This window comes from Parasteatoda tepidariorum, chromosome 2 (genome assembly GCF_982258835.1).
Source record: "Parasteatoda tepidariorum strain Cologne lab strain chromosome 2, Ptep-v5.0, whole genome shotgun sequence".
Taxonomy (NCBI): domain Eukaryota; kingdom Metazoa; phylum Arthropoda; class Arachnida; order Araneae; family Theridiidae; genus Parasteatoda; species Parasteatoda tepidariorum.
In genome coordinates this window covers 36,455,718-36,476,591 of record NC_141756.1, presented here as the reverse complement: position 1 = coordinate 36,476,591, position 20,874 = coordinate 36,455,718, and the positions used below count along the sequence as shown (strand labels likewise).

The 20,874-nt window shown below is 27.9% G+C and overlaps 2 protein-coding genes across 5 annotated transcripts in view; one reads left to right on the top strand and one right to left on the bottom strand.

Annotated features, from left to right (window-relative positions):
- The window catches only part of LOC107439516 (Na(+)/citrate cotransporter), a 57,843-nt gene extending 44,468 nt beyond the window's left edge, over nucleotides 1-13,375 (bottom strand). Inside the window, exon 1 of one of the 3 annotated variants that reach the window (XM_016052149.4) lies at nucleotides 12,816-13,375. In XM_016052149.4, the coding sequence (XP_015907635.1) occupies nucleotides 12,816-12,926 (111 nt within the window). In that variant the 5' untranslated portion in view covers nucleotides 12,927-13,375. The remainder of the gene's footprint in view (nucleotides 1-12,815) is intronic. The other 2 variants (XM_016052148.4, XM_071177426.2) reach the window with 2 other exon arrangements.
- Nucleotides 11,478-20,874, top strand: part of LOC107439515 (Na(+)/citrate cotransporter) — a 30,447-nt gene continuing 21,050 nt past the window's right edge. The window contains exon 1 of one of the 2 annotated variants that reach the window (XM_071177427.2): nucleotides 11,478-11,555. Coding sequence is in view for 1 of the 2 variants with exons in the window: in XM_016052147.4 (XP_015907633.1) it covers nucleotides 17,173-17,253 (81 nt within the window). In the remaining variant the exon portion in view is untranslated. Of the gene's footprint in view, nucleotides 11,556-17,101; nucleotides 17,254-20,874 lie in introns of those variants that run through there. The other variant, XM_016052147.4, reaches the window with a different exon arrangement.

Genomic DNA, 20,874 nt, shown 5'->3' with positions numbered 1-20,874 from the left:
ACTGGGTTAGAATCCCAGTGATGGCTGGTCGATTTGAATTCCGACTCGCACCGTAAAAGTGCTGACGCAAAATATCCTCAGTAGTGGACGGATCATGGGTTCGAGTCCTCTTGCAGACAGGCTAACAGTGACTGGTTTTCCTCTCCATGTAACGCGCATGTGGGTTAGTTTCTTCAAAAAGACCTCCATGAAGGCAATTTTCTCCTAATACTTGATCCAGGAGTTACCTTGTTTTCTGGATTGAGTTCCAAATTGCAGGGCTATGGAGTTGAACAGTAGTAATCGCAAACCCAAAAAACTGGGTCGGCTGTTCAGCGTTATAAAATAAAACAATTAACAGGACTAATACTGGCTCCATGTTTTACGAGGGAGAGTTCAAAACATTATTGAACTGAATCCAAGAATCCAAGGCATACGTCCCAAAAATCCAATTACAAAAACAACTCAAACTTTTTGTACGAAATAGAAAAATCCTTTGTTTAGTAGGGGTTTTGGTAGGTGCTTTCCATCTCGCCAAAAGACTTTTCCTATTAATAGGCGTATTAGGTACTTCTCTTATTCTCCCTTTTTCGTACTGTTCTCCGTCTTCTTTGAAAATTCCTCTTTTTCGTCTCGTATTATTATTATATATTGTATCCTCCGTATTTTATTATTTTTTGAAATTTTTTTAACAAGTTACTAAATACAGTAATCTTTCAGAAAAGAATCGTTAATTTTTAATTAAACAAAAGTTTAATTTTTAATTAAACAAAAGTGTAATTTTTGGTATCGTTTTTCGGAAAATTTATAAAAAAAAAACATTTGTCCTGCATTCGACGTGTCATTCCTTAATTCGAATAAAATTTAAATAAAATATTTTTTTTTATTTCTTCATAAAATTTTCTGAATTTAAATTCCCTCGTTAACTGGTTAAAAGTAAAATTGATCTAGATATCTGGAACTTGCAAAGATCATTGGTAATCATGTTGATGAGATTTTCATTGCTAATATCCTGATCTGCTAGCTCAATTAATAGACAATAGACAAACACATTATGTTCGAAACCGATGTATAATTACGCATAAAAACCCTTAAAACTCTTGATGGGCTGGTAAGAACTTGATGGGAACTGTTGCTAAATCTAAATACCATTCGCTGTGTTTCTACATAATTGTAAGTCAAACTTCCACGAAATTTAAAATTTTGCTTTTTTTTCGAGCTTATACTCATTTTATTATATTATTATTCGTTATATCTATTTTAAGATTCCTATTTTATTACATTAATATTCATTTCTATTTTTGAGAAAATAATAATTACAAAATATTGAGTTTTGGAATTATTTATAGCATATTTGGTACAAATACATGCATAAATCGGAATAAAAACTAATAATTTTAACATTAAGTATTGATTGGTAGTCAGTCACTTTAATCGGGGATGAAAAGCACTATTTTTAAATGCGAGATAAGCATCTTTCTCAGATATTTTTTTTTTCATTTTTCGTTTCAAAAATAGAGAAAAATTACATGATTTAAATTCGAAAAAACGCGAACTTTCCTTATTATTATATTAACTATACAACTAAAATATTTCGTTACATAATTGCAAAAAAATGACAACTGAATATAGACTACATCAACACTATTGTTACATGAAGGGCATTTTTTTAGATAATTGTTTGAAACTCACATATTTCTAACTGTATAAAAAGAGCTTCAATCAGTATAAAAGTAACAAATGAGAATATTTACATCAAAGCGAAAGAAAATTCTTACAGTATACATTTCGCACGAATTTCATGACATTTGTACGCTTTCAGTTAAAATATTTTTCCTCATTCAATGAAATATCAGATGTCATTCTTTTGTTTAAAAAATAAAATGTGTGACACCTTAGTTTTGCAAAAATGTATTTTATCGAAGGCATGCTGCAGTCCATTCCTTTGTCACGAAATGGGATATTATTTTAGAAGTTTCGAATTATTATTATTTTAACTATGTAGAGATGTGTTTTTATTGTTTTGTGGTGGTTCAAGGAAGATGAATAACAATTTAAAACTTTTAAAGCAAATTGTATTGTATTTTGATTATGAAATAAAAAAATTTTAATGTTCAGTTTTATGATGTATTATAAACAGTTTTTAATGGAGAACTAAAAAAGGTTTTTTTTATCACTAGCGGTTCATTTTTCGCGATACCTCATGATTGTTCCTCAACCTTTTTTGTTCCTCAACAAAGGATTAACCATCTTTTGTCTCATCCAATATGAGTTAAAATTAAAAATTATTAAAATACAAAATTTCAGAATTTACTACTGAATTAATACATATATAATTCCAAAGTATTATTTTTAAATTCTGATGGCATAAAATTTAAACCTAACGTTCTAAATGATAAGGAATAAAGTTTTTCATTTTCTAACTGAAGTTTCTAATCACCTAAGTACAAGAAATAGAGATGAGTTTAGGCTTGCTTTTGGAGAATTGAACCCGTCCGAAGAAATCTGAACCCGAGATAGATAAATCTGAGATATACATCGGATCAATTCCAAATTTTGCGGTCTCGCTATTAGGTCTTTGATGCCTAATTAAGGAAATTAGTGATTATAATCATTTTATCTCCACAATTAATAAATTTTACAGTTTTTTGTATTTAATAACTGGACCAAAAGTATCTTCAAAAGTAGCAAAAGATTTTATGAAAATTTTATCAAGAGTCCGAGACCCCCCGAGCTTAAAAACTTTGTCTGTAAACGAGCCAAAACCGACGGCGAGCCAGGGTTGCGCCCATGTCATTTCTAACAAGAAATATGGAAAATTTAATCAAATCAATCGTTTCATATGCACTGGTAACTCACATTTTGCAGAAAAACCGACAATCTCCAAATTCGCATATGTTACTTTTGATCACGAGTTTAGGTATTGTTGTTCAGCATTATTTTGCCTGCATGCCTTCACCTGCGACTGTATACACAAAATTTCTGATCGAGTTTTTCTTCTTTATGAAAATGAGACGACAGTATATTATATTAAATCAAAAAAGAATGCGATTCTTTGTCATAAAGAAGCTAAAGTCCTTAATTTACAATTGGTTTACCGTGCTCACTTTTTGTTTTCTAGGATTTCAATTTCTTTTTAAAATCAAAATCTTCAACAGTTACTGTCGGAGCATTATTTAAACATTTCATAATAATATTTACTGATAAGTAATTGCTATTTTAACAACATTACATATAACATAAAATAACCAACATCAAATTCAATCTCTACGAGAGTTTGATTTTTTTTAAAATTTATTATTTTTAGTTATAAAAATTTTCTGAATAAAATTTTTCAAAATTAATATTTTCAGAACTTTCAATTCAGTTTCAAAATGTACCAAAATTTCCAGAATTATTTTTCTTTGATCATTTTTTGAAATCCTAATCATATAAATCAAAAAGTAGTTTCAATCACATAAAAGTAGTTTCAGATATAATACACTTGAATTTTGATTTTTTTTAAATACACTTTAATCTAACTAAATATTTTTTGCCGATATGCCATCTAAAAAATCCAAAAAATTCGAAGAAACTTAAGCTTTGGGTGACAGCAAAACCAGAGCAAGTTGAAAAAAATTGAAAACTCCAAAGTTGGAAAAAAAAGAAGAAAAAAACAGGCAAATCCAAATTAAAAGAATTTTTCCCTTCGTGTGCTCTTAGTTTCCTTACATTGTGCTTTCTACTACTTCTTTTTACTTTTCTTCTACTATTATATCTTTCTACTATTTTCTTTCTTCTTTCTACTACTGCTTTCCTCATAAAACAGACTGTCTTAATGCTTCTTAAATTAAAGAGTTTTAGTTCCTATCTCAATTTGGCGAAATGTTGCAGAAAATCAGCTTTTTCTGAAAGTTTGTTTTGGAAATAGCAAGGTCTTTGGAGGATAGTTACAACTGAAAGACACATGAATAGAGTTAAAACAGATTAGCCTTTGAGTTAACGGTTTCAAGTATTGCAAGCCTCTGATCATCTATCAACAATGAGATTTTTTTATTCAAATTTATTTCTTCCGTTCTATAAAACCCGTGTGTATCAGAAGTTAACAAAAAAAAGTTAATTAACAGCTGGATAAGAAAACATGGTCTAAACATCTCGTTTACAATATAAAGAAAGGAATCCGATGGTTTGAATAATTTACTTAATTCTTTGACATAATCTGCATTAAATTTAAGATACTCCAATTCCCTTAGTTATTTACTTTGAACAGTTAAAAGTTTATTTCAATTTCTTGGCTTTTTAACTTATCAAACTGAAATCCAAAAAATATTATCAGAATTGAAAATTGGGACACCCAAAATAATCACTTAAAATCAATATACAAATCGTACAATTTCGGTTATGTATACTGAAAATTTCTGCATTTAACTATTCAATTAAAATATGCTATTTTGTAGTGAAAATATTAGATCTATCTGTAAACGTATTTAATTAATTCTGAAAGTTCTACTGATTTAGTTTGAGGTGCTCACATAGTCCTAAATTTAAAAAAACGAAATACCCGAAATAATGCGGAATTATAGTAAGAAAATATTAGAAACTTTTAAATATTTTGAAAATAGTAAAATAGAAATTTTATTTATACTAGTGCAGACCTTCCCTTATGTGATAGCTCACAGCTTTAGTCCCATTTTCTTTATACCTTTTCTTGTGTGCGGTTTAAGTAATGAATGACCAACCTAGAAATAGTTTATCAATCACAACATTAACTAGATTAACAAATTAAACAATAAATGTTTCTAATATTATTAAAAATGAAATTTCCGATTCACAAACAGCCAAAAGACATCTTCATTGCTCAGGTTTAGATTAATTGGATAACTCTTTTGACACTATTTGACAATGATAACTACGTTATTTTTATAACCTTGAAACTTACGTGATTAATTAAAATTCCTTTGAAATAATGTTTTTTGTAGTTTAAAACTATAAAAATATTCATAAAGTAATTGATTTACTTGTTAATTGATTTGAAAAGCAAGCAAAAGGGTGGCTGTGTCACATTGTTTCAATAGTTGGCGGTATTGATATACGTTCGCGCTGGGAGCTTTGTTTTTTAGTATGCATCATTTTGGCGTGTAAACAAACTCTCTTCACAGAAATAATGGTTTTCTCTTTACTTGCAATAGAGTATAGCCCTTGCTAAAAATTTAACTTTAGATGATACTGTTTTTTTTAAAAATATTTCGAAGATATCAGCTTTGTTCGTTAGCTCATAGCTCTTGTTAAAAAAGGAAGTTTAATGCTAATATATAATAATTATTTAATAATTTTTATTCATTATATCGGATGAACAACTTTATGTTGTAGCATAAACAGATTACTTTATAAAATTAGTGTTTCTAAATATAAGTAAAAACATGCGTTTACTATTTTATAGTTGTGCTTTAAAAAGGTGTTTCTATAAAAAAACAATTTAAAATCAATGGTATTCGAAATTTAAAAAAAAAAGTATTCAAAAGCGAAATTAATGTAGAGATAGCGCTAGTTCGTCAAGAAGAAACGTGACCAATTCCCATGCTATTATTGACGGAAATGATGCTTGATTAACTTCAATAATAGGAACTAATTTTAAAAAAAAAAACTGAATTGAAAATGGGACCAAGTTATTTAGGTGAAGCGTAAAAATTCATCAAACTATTTTTGACTCCAATAATGTTCAATTAATTTTTGTAATAAGCACTACTGGTATTATGGTAATAGCGATACAGTTTTAATACGTACCAAATATACTAACATTAGTTAAATGTATAATATCAGTATATTTGGTACCTATTAAAAATGCATCAACGCTATGCAGTTTTAATTTAGATACCGTGGAAAGTTTTTTTACGGCCAATCAAAGGGTATAAGTACCAGAGAAAAACGCTTGATAGTGGTAAATTATAACTATCATGAGTTAGCCAAATGATACTGAATACAGTTAATCTTTATTTTAATGAATTGAAATGCTAAAAACGTGTTTTGCTTAATCTAATAACGTATATACGTAAAACCATCCTGAATGACATAATGTGACAAGAAATAAAAATAATATTGTAATTAGGTCAGCTGTATTGTGTTGGTATATGTTTTTCAGTTTTGTGCATTATTTCGTTTTGTTGTTCAGTATTGATTTATTAATTTTTTGATCATCCCATACGAAGACGGAGTATTCAACTTGTTGATGAAAAAAAATTCAAGGAATATTTAATAATTGCAAAAATTTCATTAGCTTTCTACTTTTCGATTTATTATCTTATTTATTTGCTCTCTTTTGAAAACAATGGTCCTTTGTCTATAAAAAATCATTTAAAAGAAAAAGTAAGCCATCAAAGTCAAAATAACAATGTTACTGATTGTTATAAGCACTGAAACATGTGGATGTAATGCAATTTTTACATGACTTATATAAAATCACAAAATTAGGCGGATATTAAAAATGAGAATCGAAAATTGGAATGATGCTTTTTTTTCCTTCAATTTACTGTTATGCGCCGATTGTAATATTTTTTATCTGGGCATAAGTGACCCCTTTTTACATTTAAGACGTTATATCAAAAATGTTAAATCACAGTTATTTAAGATAGGATACTTAAGACAAATATGAGTTTAAAATAGTCGATGTTAAGAAAACGTAAGGGCACCAAGCACGAAGTAGAGACAATCTAATTTACTTTAAAGTAATTATTTGAATCGAATTATGTTTCTTGAATTTTTGAAATTAACTTATGTTGAAAACATACAATACTAAAAAATTAAATTCAAATAATGCAATGTCTTCTCTTTTTGTCGATGTTTTCCCAAAGCACAAAAATTTTTGAATAACTTTTTTTTAGAAACTGCTAAATGTGTTAAAGTAAAATTAAATTGAGAGTTAACAAAAATATTTACAATTAAGCTTAAAATATAACATTAGCTTCTAAATTGTTAAAAAAGTTATTTTATTTGTCTGACATTTGATTTACAAATAGTTATATTTCAAACAAACCAAACTAAAATAAAACAATGTGGATTTCAAAGTTTTATGATACAAAGTGTATTTTTTTATGTTTCACTTTCCTTATAAGTTCAAGAGTAATTTAGTTCTATTTGCCTTGTAACACAGTGCTCGTCAACCTTTTTATCACCGCTGATCGTTCATCGTTTGATTATCTTAACGCGGCCCGCTGACGATGGGGAGAAGTTCATTGTTTATATTTTAGATTATTTTAATTGAACTGTATTTAAATATGCCTTCAGAATAAAATACGATTGCGTGCGTGGTATTGGTGTGGATTAAAGGTAACGTCTGTCAGCTCCAGATTAACTTTTCGTCTATGGAAAGTCATTCAAATCGAAGATAAATACACCACAGAAAATAAAATAGAAATAATTTAATGTTCATCACAAAAATTCCTCCACGAAGGCAAATTTCACCAAATACTTGTTTCAGGAGTTTCCTAGTCTTTTGGATTGGGTTCAAAATTACAAGCCTACCAAATTGAACATACATAGTCATGATACGAATCGATACGATCGATACGAATCAGCATCGCGCTTGCACTGACCACAGTGCTGACATGAAATATCCTCAGTGGTTGACGAATCATGGGTTCGAGTCCCTTTGCCGTCAGGCCAACCATAGGAGGTTCTCGCGGTTTTCCTCTCCATGGAACGCAAATGCGGGCTAGTTCAGTTCCATCAAAAAGTCCTCCACGAAGCCAAATTTCTCCCAACACTTGATCCAGGAGTTCCCTTGTCTTCTGGATTGGGTTCAAAATTACAAGTCAACGGAGTGAACATGAGTTGTCGTAAACCCAAAAATGCCGGTTATAAAATGAAATATAAAATACGTAGTCATGAATCCAAAATTGAGCCGGTTTTTTAACAACGGTAATAAAATATAAAAAATATATTTATACATATATTGCTGCTCTACTTAAAATAGTAATGATATGTAAATATTTGAAATGGTTCTTTGATTCTTTTTTTAAAGAAATTTCTTTATACCATTCAAGAACTGAAAAGTAGTGTAATTTTTTATGAACATTATAAAGTAAAATACAGTTCTTCTATTTTTAATTGAACAGAAAGTATTCTAATTCATGCTAATTTTTAATTAAATTTTGATTATGTTCTGCAGCAGCAGAGGGAAAACCAGATAAAAAAAAATGCTTTTATTTTTTTAAAAATTTTATTACATTTAAACGTACATTAATTTATTTTACATAGCTAAACACAATGCGAACTTTACTGTATTTTTTACAAAAACATAAAGACAAACTTTTTCTTTACTTTCACACTACGATTATGTAACTTTGATATGCCTCAGTTGTGAACTTTACAGATATTGAAATTTTATTCGGAAAAATGAATTTCATTAAATTTTTATTTTTCATAAAGAGTTATTTAAAGTGAAAACTTGTGAGTAAAATTGCTTTTAGATTTTAATAAATTAGTAATATTCCATTTTATAGTCCAAATTTTTATTACCGAATTAAAATCTAGCATGTACCGAATTAAAATCTAGCATGTATACAATCAGCATGCATTAGCTAACTTTTATTCTTTCTCAAATTAAACGCGTTCGAATTGAAGAAAATTCCGAAGAGCGCTCCGGAGAGTAAGCGCTGATCTGTCCTTGGTCGAATAAAGCGAACAGATAACTATAATAAATGAACACATAACAGACTAATAACTCCTCCCTCTCATTAGATTAAAATATAAATGCAAATTTATTTATTAGATGTTAAGAGCCCTTGGCGTGTAAAAATAAACAAAGTGTTACAAATCATACAATGTAATTTCGCAAAGCTGACAGACGAATTGCCGTCATTCTCAAACTGATAAGAGACGAAAATAATTCATTAACTGGGTGAAGAATTTAAAGAAATGACATTGGAAATCAGAGAGATACACAAGATACAGGAAGAACCTAAATACAACAGGAAATACTACTTATGTTCTGTTATACTTTAAAAAATTGTTTATAATAATAATACAAGAAAAAAAGTGAAACTCGTCTCGATGCTATGTGGTTAATGTTAATGGATGTATGAAACGTACAATATTGCCGAGTTCCTCTACAAATGATAAATGTAATTCAAATTTAGTTTAGTTACATTATTCTTTTTAATATTCAATGACAAGAACCAGTAGCTTTATAAATCTTAAGCAATTTACATTCTTAGAGGTCTGTAATTTATTTTCTTCCAAATTTTCTGCTTTAGAATGGAGCAAAATTACATAGGAAAGTCTCAACAAAAATTTAACTGGTAAAATTTTACCAGACTTCTGACCCTATGCTCATTGCTCTAGTTCCCAGTGAATCAGTTTCTGTTTTCATTTTTCGTCTAGTCAAAAATGATGTTGATTTGTTTTAAGTTTGGCTAATCGTTTGACAGTATAAATTTGGCTAATCGTTTGACGGTTTGTAGTTAATAGTTTAACATTTAATTTTTTACTGATTCAGTTTATACCTTTCACGTGGATAAATATTTCAAATATTATTCTTTCAGAAAATTAAACTATAGTGAAAAAGTTTAAATATTAAGGGAGAATAAAATAAAATTCGACATTTTTACAAACTTTCATTCCTATTGAATGTAATTTAACCATTCTACTTTGAATACACCAAACAAATTTTAAGTATCTAAATGCATAGGTTATATTAATTTTTTTTATGAAAAAGTTACAAAAAATACTAAATCTGCAGCGTTGGAAAATATTTTGTATTAAAATGAAAAAATTATTTTCAAAACATTTGAATTCTGCAAAATATCGTTTATTAAAACAAAAAGAGAAGAAAATCTTCTTTTAAAGTTTAAAAAAGATTAAACTTTTTAAAATGTTTTCGAACGACCTCGTCAGAACAGTTTCGAAGCAGGCTTGAAAAGCTCCAAATCGGTGACTGTCCCGATGAAACAAGTTAGAAAAAGGTTTTCCCCGAAAAAGAAACTGGAAATTAAAGATTCGAGTGAGGTGCATAATACGAAATTCTGCATTGGTTGTTGCGACTCTTTCGAAACTTCTAACAGGAAAATAGATTACATAATTATTGCATGCAATGTAGTACTTTAAGAAATGAAAAAAAGGAAAAGCCGACTTTTGGGAAAGTTTCAGGTGTGCTCCTATAAAAAAACTTACATGAGATAAATAATATTTCTGTGATAAATAATAAATTAATCAAAAGTTTTCGGTCACTTAAAGTCACTTTTTCCCCATATTTCCTTAGTTAAAAATAAAAACTAAAAAAATTGAAGATTGTTATTCTCTACTCCTGCGGAAAATCCGAACTAAAATAATAGTAGACTATAAAAAAAATTCGGTCAACAATATTAGTTTTACAAATAAATCTTCATTTCAAAAAAAAATTTTAACAATCGAAAAATAAAAGAAGCCCTTCTTTACAGAAATTGAAAGTTGGTTTTGTAACTAAGTATATGCAAAAAGTAAATTAGCGTATAATTTTGTTTCAGTTAATGTTCTTTAATATTATAATAATTCTCAAAAATGATTTTCAATATTCCAACACAAGTATCAATCTATTTTTATGTGGATGCTGGATGTCTATATTATATATATGTGTATTAAAGTTTGAAACATTTTTACAACTTTTAAATCACAGTTGATATTTCAAAATTTTGTTCACATTCAAAAGCAATATTTATTTCTAAAAAATTGTTTTATAACAATAATTTTAAATTATTTTCTGGAATAAGCTAGAAATATGTAATTTTAATTCTGCAAAGAGGAAATGTCCTTGACTATACGTTAAGCTTCATTTCACTAATTTTTAAAGAAAAATTTAAATTATCAAAACTGTATAAAATGACAAATGTATTCATTAAAAGGTGGAGTTTAACTATCATATTTTAATTTAAAATCCACTAATTATTTTAATTTCTGAAGCTAAATAAAACCTTCAATTCTCATAAGCAGAAAACCCTATAGAAAGGTAATGATATTGAAATTTAGTCTAATAATTCAATCTAGCATAAGTTTTCGCAATTCTTAGCAAATTACTGAAGCTTACAACACTGTGATCAATATTATTTTGAATTGAACTGTAAAAAATGTATTAAAAAATCTTGTCAAAGTTTAGGACTTTTTTAGAACCATTTAAAATTTTGGAAATCTACCCATTTAGTTAATGTTTAGTGGTCAACAAAAATTTTCTAAATGTGTCTTGAATTTTATATTCTTGTAAAGCTCAGATGTAACAAGTTTTGATTAAGATAAGAAGAGGGAAAGAGGTTCAAAATCCCAGAGTTTGACCTAAAATGTGAGGAATATAAACAAAGTTTCAAAATTACCAGATAAAAATTCTCAAGCTTATGTGATAAAAAAACTCGTGCTTTTATAAAATTAGGAATTTCGTTCTACTCCTTTTAAGTTTACAAAATAGAACGCTTCCTTGAATAAAAATCATATTGAAATAATAAGCTTAATGTTAGAGTGTATTCTTAGTTAGAAGTTTATGGATTAACTTTCAAACAACTGAGTATTTAATTCAATTCGAAGTTAAGCAGGCAACATTTATCTCGAAGAAAAGCCATTTAAAATTCGAAAGTTTTGTAAGTACACTAAATATACCTTATTGCGATAGTTTATTAAATCATATTTTGCTATAAATTGCGAAATGTTAAAGTAATCTTAGTTTTTCACTTTACCATATCAAGATGGATTGTTTTTCATTTGAAAAAACTTAACTCTACAACCTTTCATTTTCAAGCAACAATCATTTAAAACATATTTTCTTTATTTATCATTTAGGTAAAATAAATTTAAAAGTTGCACTTTTATTAGAACATTTTGGTTGCAATGGGTAACTTTAAATATTCTATTAAAATTTAAATGTTATTGATATCTAATGTAAAATTAATATAGTGTTTAATTGTTATTATTTTTATTTAAAGCAAAAGTATATATAACACATATACACTATCATATGCCAACAAAACAAAATAAATAAACTCTAACTGGCATATAGAAATTTCGGGTTAAATGTTGAAGTTTTATAAAAACTTTATTACAAATCTTGTGATTTTTTAAATTAAAACCAATAATTGAAAACATATGTTTTGTTCACAAGTAATGAATGTTTATTAGATAAATTTAGTTAAGCACTATTTGGTACGAAACTATAAATTGCGTAACGTGTTAGTTTTATAGCGAATTTTTTTAAAAACAATTTAAAATTTTTTGCATACAAATGACGTGACGTCTTTTACAAACTATGAGCTATTTTCCCAAAAACCTGAAATAGCCATATTAAAAGTTTTCCATAGAAATTGATACTAGAAATTAAAGCAACAACCAATAACGAAATAAACTATGAATTTCTTACAAATTACTAAATTGCTTTTAATTTCAATTCCTTGTACTTATCTGAACTAAATATGTAAGAAAAATATTAGAAATTTTGATTTGATATAAAAAATAAATTTTCTTAGAGAATTCAAAATACTTTCAAATGCGTTGTTGAACATTTCATTACGAATTCGCACTTGCCACAAAAAGAAAACGCTTTTTAAAATTTAATACTTAGTAAAATTTTTATTTCAATCATCTGAAAATAATTTGAATAAAATTTGTCATTCGAAATCTCGTTCGCATTATCATCACAAGATTGATATTTAATTACTAAACTTTTTTTCCGAAATCACTTATAAATAATCACAAATTATTTTAAATAAATACACATTGTCATTTAATTGTATATTCAAATAAAAGAAATTTTTCAATTTCTACAGACATTAAAGTACATATGGCATCTTAAAATATCTTACATAAAATGCATTGTAAACAGAAGGCTATATGAAAAATTCACTTACCTGAGAGTCATATAAGATAATTATTGGCAGAAGAGCTAGAGGAATTAAAATTGAAATCACAGGTTTCCACCATATACTAAAGACTTTTTTCCAATTTTTCACAAACGACATTTTTATCACATTACATAACAAAACAAAAAATTGATTTCAACTTTTAAAAATATGTATATAGATGAATTCAGCTAATAAATTCCAAAAAGAAATTCACCCATTAGCTTAAAATATTCCTTAAAATATTGTAAAAGCAATTAAAAGTTTTCGAGTTAGTTAATCGTTTGCATTTTTCTTTAAGTGAAAAAAGAGATTGTAGCAAGCGCGATAAAATAAGATTGGTTCGTAAAACAAACAGAAGAAAATTTTAAAACTATTTCCGTAGTTATTGTTTTCCCTTCGTGACGATATCAACAGGTACGAATTGGACACATTGCGGAGAACAAGATCGACTCTTTTTCAGTTTGTTTGGATTTTTTTTTTTTACTTCACTGACAACGCTTCCAAGCTTTGGTGGATTCGAGGATTGGATCGGGAACTCTGACGACACTGCAGCACGTGTTTTCTATGAGTTCCTTCGCGGATTTTGTATTTCCGTTCCGCGTCGGTGAACTTAAAAAACTATTGGGTAATCAAGTTAAGATTATTATACAATAAAAACGAATTTAAACTGATAGTAATGAAATTGAAAGTGTGTGAATGTTTTAAGAACGAACTTATATGCTTTTAAATTCCATTTGATTTTAGAAACATACATATTTTTATTATTTCAAATTTACTTTTCATTAATGATGTAAATGCAAATATAATAAGTCTCGAGTTTTTGAATTTTCAGATATTGAACTGAATCTAGAAAAATAATATAAATTACGGTTTTAAGTAAACATTTTGATAAATTTTCTATATACTATTCCATGCAGAGAAGTATTTTTTGATTATCATGATTTTCAAAATAGTTTTCAATTTTATATTTAAAAAAAAAACTTTATTTTAGTAGTGTGTTCATCTTATATAAAGAAAAGTCTCCCGTAATGGTTTAATACGAGATATTGAGCAGCATATTTAGTGTATGTACAAGAAATATTTATAACAAAATATTATATGATATGCTATCCTTTATTTTCAAATAAAAGTGCATCTTAAAATCACTTGATATATTTTTTAATTTGCTTTTAAACACTTTAGCCTTTTTATTTCTACTTATTAATATATGCTTTTTGAAATTTAACGATTTAAAAACACAATATATTAGCACAATAGTTTAAAAATTATTTTTACACCAAAATACAATAAAAATTTTGTTAGGCATAGTTATTTTACAAACTTGATTTATCTAAAATCTTCAAATAATTGATATTTTTGGTATTATTGGACCATTTACTTATACGTAAATTAAGACTAATTGGGAAGAATGGTTTATGCACATTTTCCCCCAAAAATGTTGACTGTATCTCCTGTTGCATGTTAAGGGTTACTAAGCTTTGACAATTCGATAGCATGAAAAATTGCTTCTCTCCGAGAGTTATTGCACAGTGGAGATAGACCCATACTGTACAAAAATCCTTCCCTTTTCAGCTCAAAATAATTTTTAGCTTTTATGGCTATAAATCATTCTTCCTTCGAGGTCTTCAAATAAAAAAATTCTAAGAGTCGCCGAAGCTATACTCCCTGGCAAGTTAAGAAAAGACAATTGCGATATAGTATTTAAGTAATTATTCGCGACTGCATACAGTTCCTTCATATTCCGTTATCAAATTATATAAACGTGCTCTTAAAGCAATATAAAAGCTTTTAAAAGTTAAACACGTCTGGCAGAAATTTAATTCGGCCTATCTTTTATGATATATATCATAGAATTTATCCTTATTAGAATCCTAGACTTGGCGACATATTTCGATAAATAAAGAGAACATTTGTTCTTAAAAAAAGAAGCATCTATATGACATTGCCAAAGCATTGGATTTCATTGGATTATTGAAAATAGCGGATCTTTTGCTGACATGCTCTTAACAAATCCAATGTTGGGTAAAGAATCTTTTCTTTTGTTTCGCTAAGAAAATATCGTCTGCAACAAACAATATTCATTATTCTTTAATCAGTTTCTTTAAATGCTGACAGAAAAGCATATATTTGTTACGATTTTCAGATATCATTTTTATTGATTCTTAAAACTTGTTAATAATTATTGTTTTTATAACTGTTACTATTATTAATAAGAAGGCAAACAAAAAGGATGCAGTGCAAACCGTCTCGAGAGTTGGTGATATTGATTTACGTTTGCGCTGGAAAATTGGCATCCATCCGTACACTTATGGATGCAAACTGGCTCTCTTCTCTCCATAGAGATAATGGTTTTTTCTTAACTTGCACTAGAGTATAGTATTGACTTGTATTATATTCTTTTGAGAACAACACTTTTACTCACGAAGCTTCACGATGCTTAGATATTTCGAAGGACAGACAGAAATATCAGCATTTTTTAAAACAAAATTGCTGCATTCTATTAGATCAATATCAACATTTTTCACGTGAAACTTGAAGCATGTCTCTTACAAATGAGGGCATGGTAAGTATGCTAGAACTGAAAAGATATTTATGGGAGAATTCGGGGTAAAATGCATACGGCTGAGATGGTCAGGTCAAAATTCAAAATTTTTTAGCTCTCAAAATAATCCGAACATTTACTTTTAATAAACGACAACGAATATATTGGACAAGCTGCGTTATAAGGATAACGTAGCTTGTTGTTGCTTATCCTCATAGATCTGACATTAGTCAGATCAACTCCAAAAAGTTGTTGACAGCCAGAAAGTCGGTGACAAGAAGGCGATCGGAAGTTAAGTCCGTCCTGGGTAGTCCGACTCAATCAAGTATATGTTTCGGTATGACTGGATGGACGCAGCATTTTTTACAAGTCGGGTAAATTTTTGTACCATGTTCGAATGTTAGACATTTTAGGTGACCAGTTGAGAATATGGTCAAGGCAGTCTTCGATCGCAATTGATTGCCAGAAGGGTGCCAAGAGATGTTGCGGTACGTAGCTCGTAGCGTTATTGATAATCGCGGATTGATAATCGCCAAATCTAAACTGGATTGAAGGTCTAGAAAAAGGGTTTTTTGTGTCTTAAGTATCAGATTTTGAGGTCTTATGTGTCGAAATAAAAATAATTAGCGGGTCATAGTAACTGTTTCTTGAGAAGATCAAAGCCCACCTTGCACGATCGGGTCATTACAATTTGCAGATTATTTTCCTGATAATTTGTGGATAAATCACCAGATAATTTTGGGAATCATTTATGTGCTTCGCTTCAATTGTAATAAAAGAAAATTTAAAAATTATCGTTTTCATCGGATAATTGGCATTTTGCCAAGCTAGAAAATGCATATTTGACATGGCATATTTAGCTCTAATTTAAGTTCCTTCATCCTTCTAAAAACAAACGTTCTTAAAACTGTTATAATTTTAAAATGTTCAACATCTACCGCAATTCAAGTCTAAATAAATTTTGCATTGAAATATATAAGTTGAAATAATTTGGGCTAAAACTTGACACGATGAAATGTTTCACTCATATTTTTATAAAATTGATGTTTCTCTGTACTTTTTATATACTTCACACTATAGCTGCACAATGGGCTATTAGGGACGGTTTAGGAAATATCCCTAAGGATGATCCAGAGACAACACACATACGTCACATCCTCTGTTTTACAGAGAGGACAGATTCACACACCATCCATCGATCCGCAGATCGTAATTTTGATCTGAACCAAAGCATCATCTATCTTTGATCCAGTACCACCAGAGGTATTGGTTTGCTATGGGAATTGGAGGATTTTGTGACCCCGACATGCGTAAACCAGTGTTCACTTTGTACTCGGAGAATATACGGCCGGAGGGGATCGAAATCACAATATCACGGACATGGTACTCTACCAGCAAGGTTATCCAGGCCGTAAATTTATGTTTCTAATGATGAATGTTGTTTCTCAATAATGTTGAAAGTGAAGTTTTTTATGATCATAACTTTTATTTCTGAAGCAAAATTACATCCTTAAAAAAATTACATTCTTAGCTTTTAATTCATGTTAAATGGGAAATAAATAAAAAAATTAATGTGGGAATTCAAACTATCTCTGAAGTTTGAATGAAGTTACAATTCCAAGGAATCAGGAAAAAAAAAATTAAGAATGATTTTAAAATAATCATTATTTTTATCTATATTAAACAACAAAATGGATTCTAATAAGTCATTTTTTAAATAAACATCACAGATAAGAGAATCTTAAACATTTGCGCCACATTACTATCATGCTTGTCAAAGGTCAAACATTTTTACAAACGTGACCATAACATGTCCAGACCATGAAGTCTCGAAAACTTAAATGGATTGCAAGTCTTTTGACTCCGTTTGTACTTTCACCTTTAGCATTTTCTTCTTATAAAGTAAGTTATTGTTTTGTTATTTAATAAAACATTTATTCCAGAATCATTAGAACTGTTAGTTTATGTGTCTCGTGGTACAATATACCAATGTTAATTTGGACTCAAAAGGATTCTTAAAATAACTAAATAAACCAAAATTCGATTATTTTTCCACTTTTGTAGTGAGAGAACAATGCTATATCCTACATTTTATTATGATTTATTGCATGCTTTACGTTTTGATATTGTAGTAATGCGAATTTAAAAACTTACGATCGTCAAATTTATTTTTGTTTATCCGATGTTTTATCTTACTCTATCTGTATTTAAATGAGCCAAATTTGCAACAAGTGGAGAAAATAATGTCAAAACTATTCAGAATTAGCACCATCCATATTTTTTTTTATTCAGTTTTGCTATTTTTAAGAAAAAAATAATTGGATTGTTTAATATATTTCTTAAAACAACTTAAAAAAATCAGAATATGTCAGATATTTGGATTCTTTCTACATCGGTGTACTACAACTTATAAAAATTTCTAATGAAGAAAAAAAACATAAACAGGTTTAATAAATATATCATGAAGAGCCTAGTTTTAATTTTACATAATTTTAATAAGTTTTAACTAACTTTAATTTCACTTAATAAACCGGGGAAAAGACAAATAAAAATTTTTTCTCGAATGTGAATAGAAAAAGTTAAGTTTTTCATGTATATATTTCATCAACAATCTCTAATAATTTACTTTAGAAATATACTGTGCACACACAAAAAAAATTAAACAAATAAATGAAACTTAATGAATGACTTTTGATTTAATGATTGAATTTTCACAATTTTAATGATTTGAGGGGGTGACCTCAAATAACTAATTATTTCGTGCAGACGATATTTTAAGTCACGAAATCAGACACGAAAACTTACTTACTCTGAATAAACATTACTTTTGTTCCACGTATGATTATTTTTAAGCTCCAAATTATAGGGGGTAGCCACAATCTGGGAAATGTGGTAGAAAGTTTGGATTCCTTTATGTTAATTTTACTTTTTAGGAGTCTCGAAAACTTTTTAAGTTATATTTCGTAACTTAAAATATTGTCTGCATTACTAATTAGCATATTTGAGTTCACCCCCTTCAACCATTTAGATGAAAATCCTACTATTATATCAAAAGTAATTCAAGGTATTTCGCTTATTTTTTGCGTATTGACTTAATAGAAAGTTGATGAAATGATAAATTTAAAGAGGAGAGTAAGTATAGTCGATGACTATTTAAATGTAATTTTTTTCCTTTTTATTAAAAAATAATTTGTGCATTTTATTTTAAAAAACCATTACTTTTTTAAAAATAATATTGTACTCTATTTGAGTATAATAGAGAGTTTTCTATATTATAAATATTTGGTATTAATTATTGTAAAATAATTCTTGCATTTATAAAGTTGTAAAACAATTATAATAAAAAATAGCCTTCAAACACTTCCGAATCGTAAATAATTTATTTTTTACGAAAATGTTTCCCCGATTGATTTGAGAAAACCAAATTGAATAATTTAATATCATTTTTTCCTTTAAAAATGCCTATTTAGAATAATTTTTGACTGCATGAAAATCCCGCCAATAAAAAAAAAACATTCTAATTTAATAAAATCCTTTTCATTAAATATTCTCTTCATTAAACATTATTTTCATCAAACAGGTACGTCATTAATCATTCTCTCCATTAAACATTCTGATCATTAAACATTATCTTCATTAAACATACTCTTTTTTTAATATTTCTCTTCAAATATTTTTTTATTCATGAATAATTTTCAGAAAAATTGCAAACACGGTAAATGAGAACCCTAAAGTTTAGAAATCATCAAAAGTTTAATTTTTAAAAATGTTTGATATAATATAAATTTACGAGCAATATTTTTTTTAGCTTAATTAGATTTTATTTTGCGAAGATAACACGTAGAGTACATTTTGTATTGCTTTTATTTTTGTCACCGGTACTATTTTTCTATTTTCATTCAAAATTTCACAACTTTCATTTTTTAATTAACTATCTTTAGAGAAAATGCGGCTTTCTGCAACACTTTTTGAAGAAAATTGTTAATTATCGAAAAGATCACATAGACCAAAAAAGATATTTGAGAAGCATCTTTCACAATCATTATTAACATATCATTGTGAAAGAATGATTAATGTTCGTATCTTATGCTTACACAACAAAGATATTTCGAATTTTACCTATTCAATAATAATTTGGGTTTCCTGCATTTAAATGAAGGTAATAAAGTAAAGGATTTAATTGAGTGAATAGTGAGTTGCTGAATCAATAATAAGTATAAAATTTATACCATCTTGCTTTATTTAAACATTGCATGACTCTTTTAACAAGCATTATCTAATTTAACAATGTAAAGTTCTTTTAACTCAACTACATTATATAAATTACAATTATATTTAAAGCTTTAGGTATTCATTTAGATGGGGGTTATTCTCTAAATCAGAAAGAAAATTTAAACTCTCATCACAATTTTCTAAAATTTTAATTTTAGTTATTTCTTTATTTTTATAATAGTTGCATTCAGATGACTAATTTATTACGATTGCAACATTTTTCTTTTTCATTTAAAATAATTTATATTTCAAAATTCATGATTATATTCATGTATTTATATTCATTCTTTTCTTTATATTCATGTATTTATGTAAACGTCAAAAGTAGGGGAGAGTGGGGTAAATTGTAACATTTTTTACTTAACTATTTTTAACTAACAAAAAATCCAATATATTATTAGTATTAATTGACCGACGAGTAAAATAGACTATCCTCTACTAGAAAAGAAAAAAACCTTATTTTAAATGTTATTATACTAGTTATTAACAATTTTTGACAGTCGTGCACTTGTTACAATTGTCCCCAAAGACGGGGTCAATAGTAACAGTTCATAAATTCAACTAAAACATAGTTAATTATTAATATTATCATAGTTGTGATATATTTTTTTATTGATCAAAATAGTAGTGATATTTTAGGAGTAAAAATAATAATGAGCAGAGAACTAAAGGGTTAAACTTTTAACTTTAAGGGGTTAAAAATTTTAATTTATGCTGTGAAAGGTGACAAATAAAATAATGCACATGCAACATAATCTAAATGATATAGGAAACTATTGGTGGTTCTTAAAAAGTTAAGTAATGGTTTGTAAACATAAGATTATTTATTGTCAGCGGTTACAATCGTCCCTTTACTTATTATTACAATCGTCCCCAAGACGCCATTTCAGCTTCATTTGTTAAAAACAATGCTAGTTAATTAACAAAACTAATCTTTTTTTCTTGAAATGTTAATTAAGGTGTTCACTTACATATTCGGTTAATAGTTTTTAGTTGTTTAAACAAAATTACTTTGTTACAATATAATATTCTAATACCAAAAAAAGTACTTACGTAACGTAAAAATATCTTTTGTGATGTAACTCTTTCAAAAGTACATAAAAATGGTTGCCAGCAGGGGGGTACATGTAGATTTATTAAATACACCTTGTGCGCCACCTAGGAACCAAATCTAGAATCCAAAACTCGAAATTTTTGCTCTGTTAGAATCGTACCCTGTTACAATTGACCTCATTCTCCCCTACTTTTTTA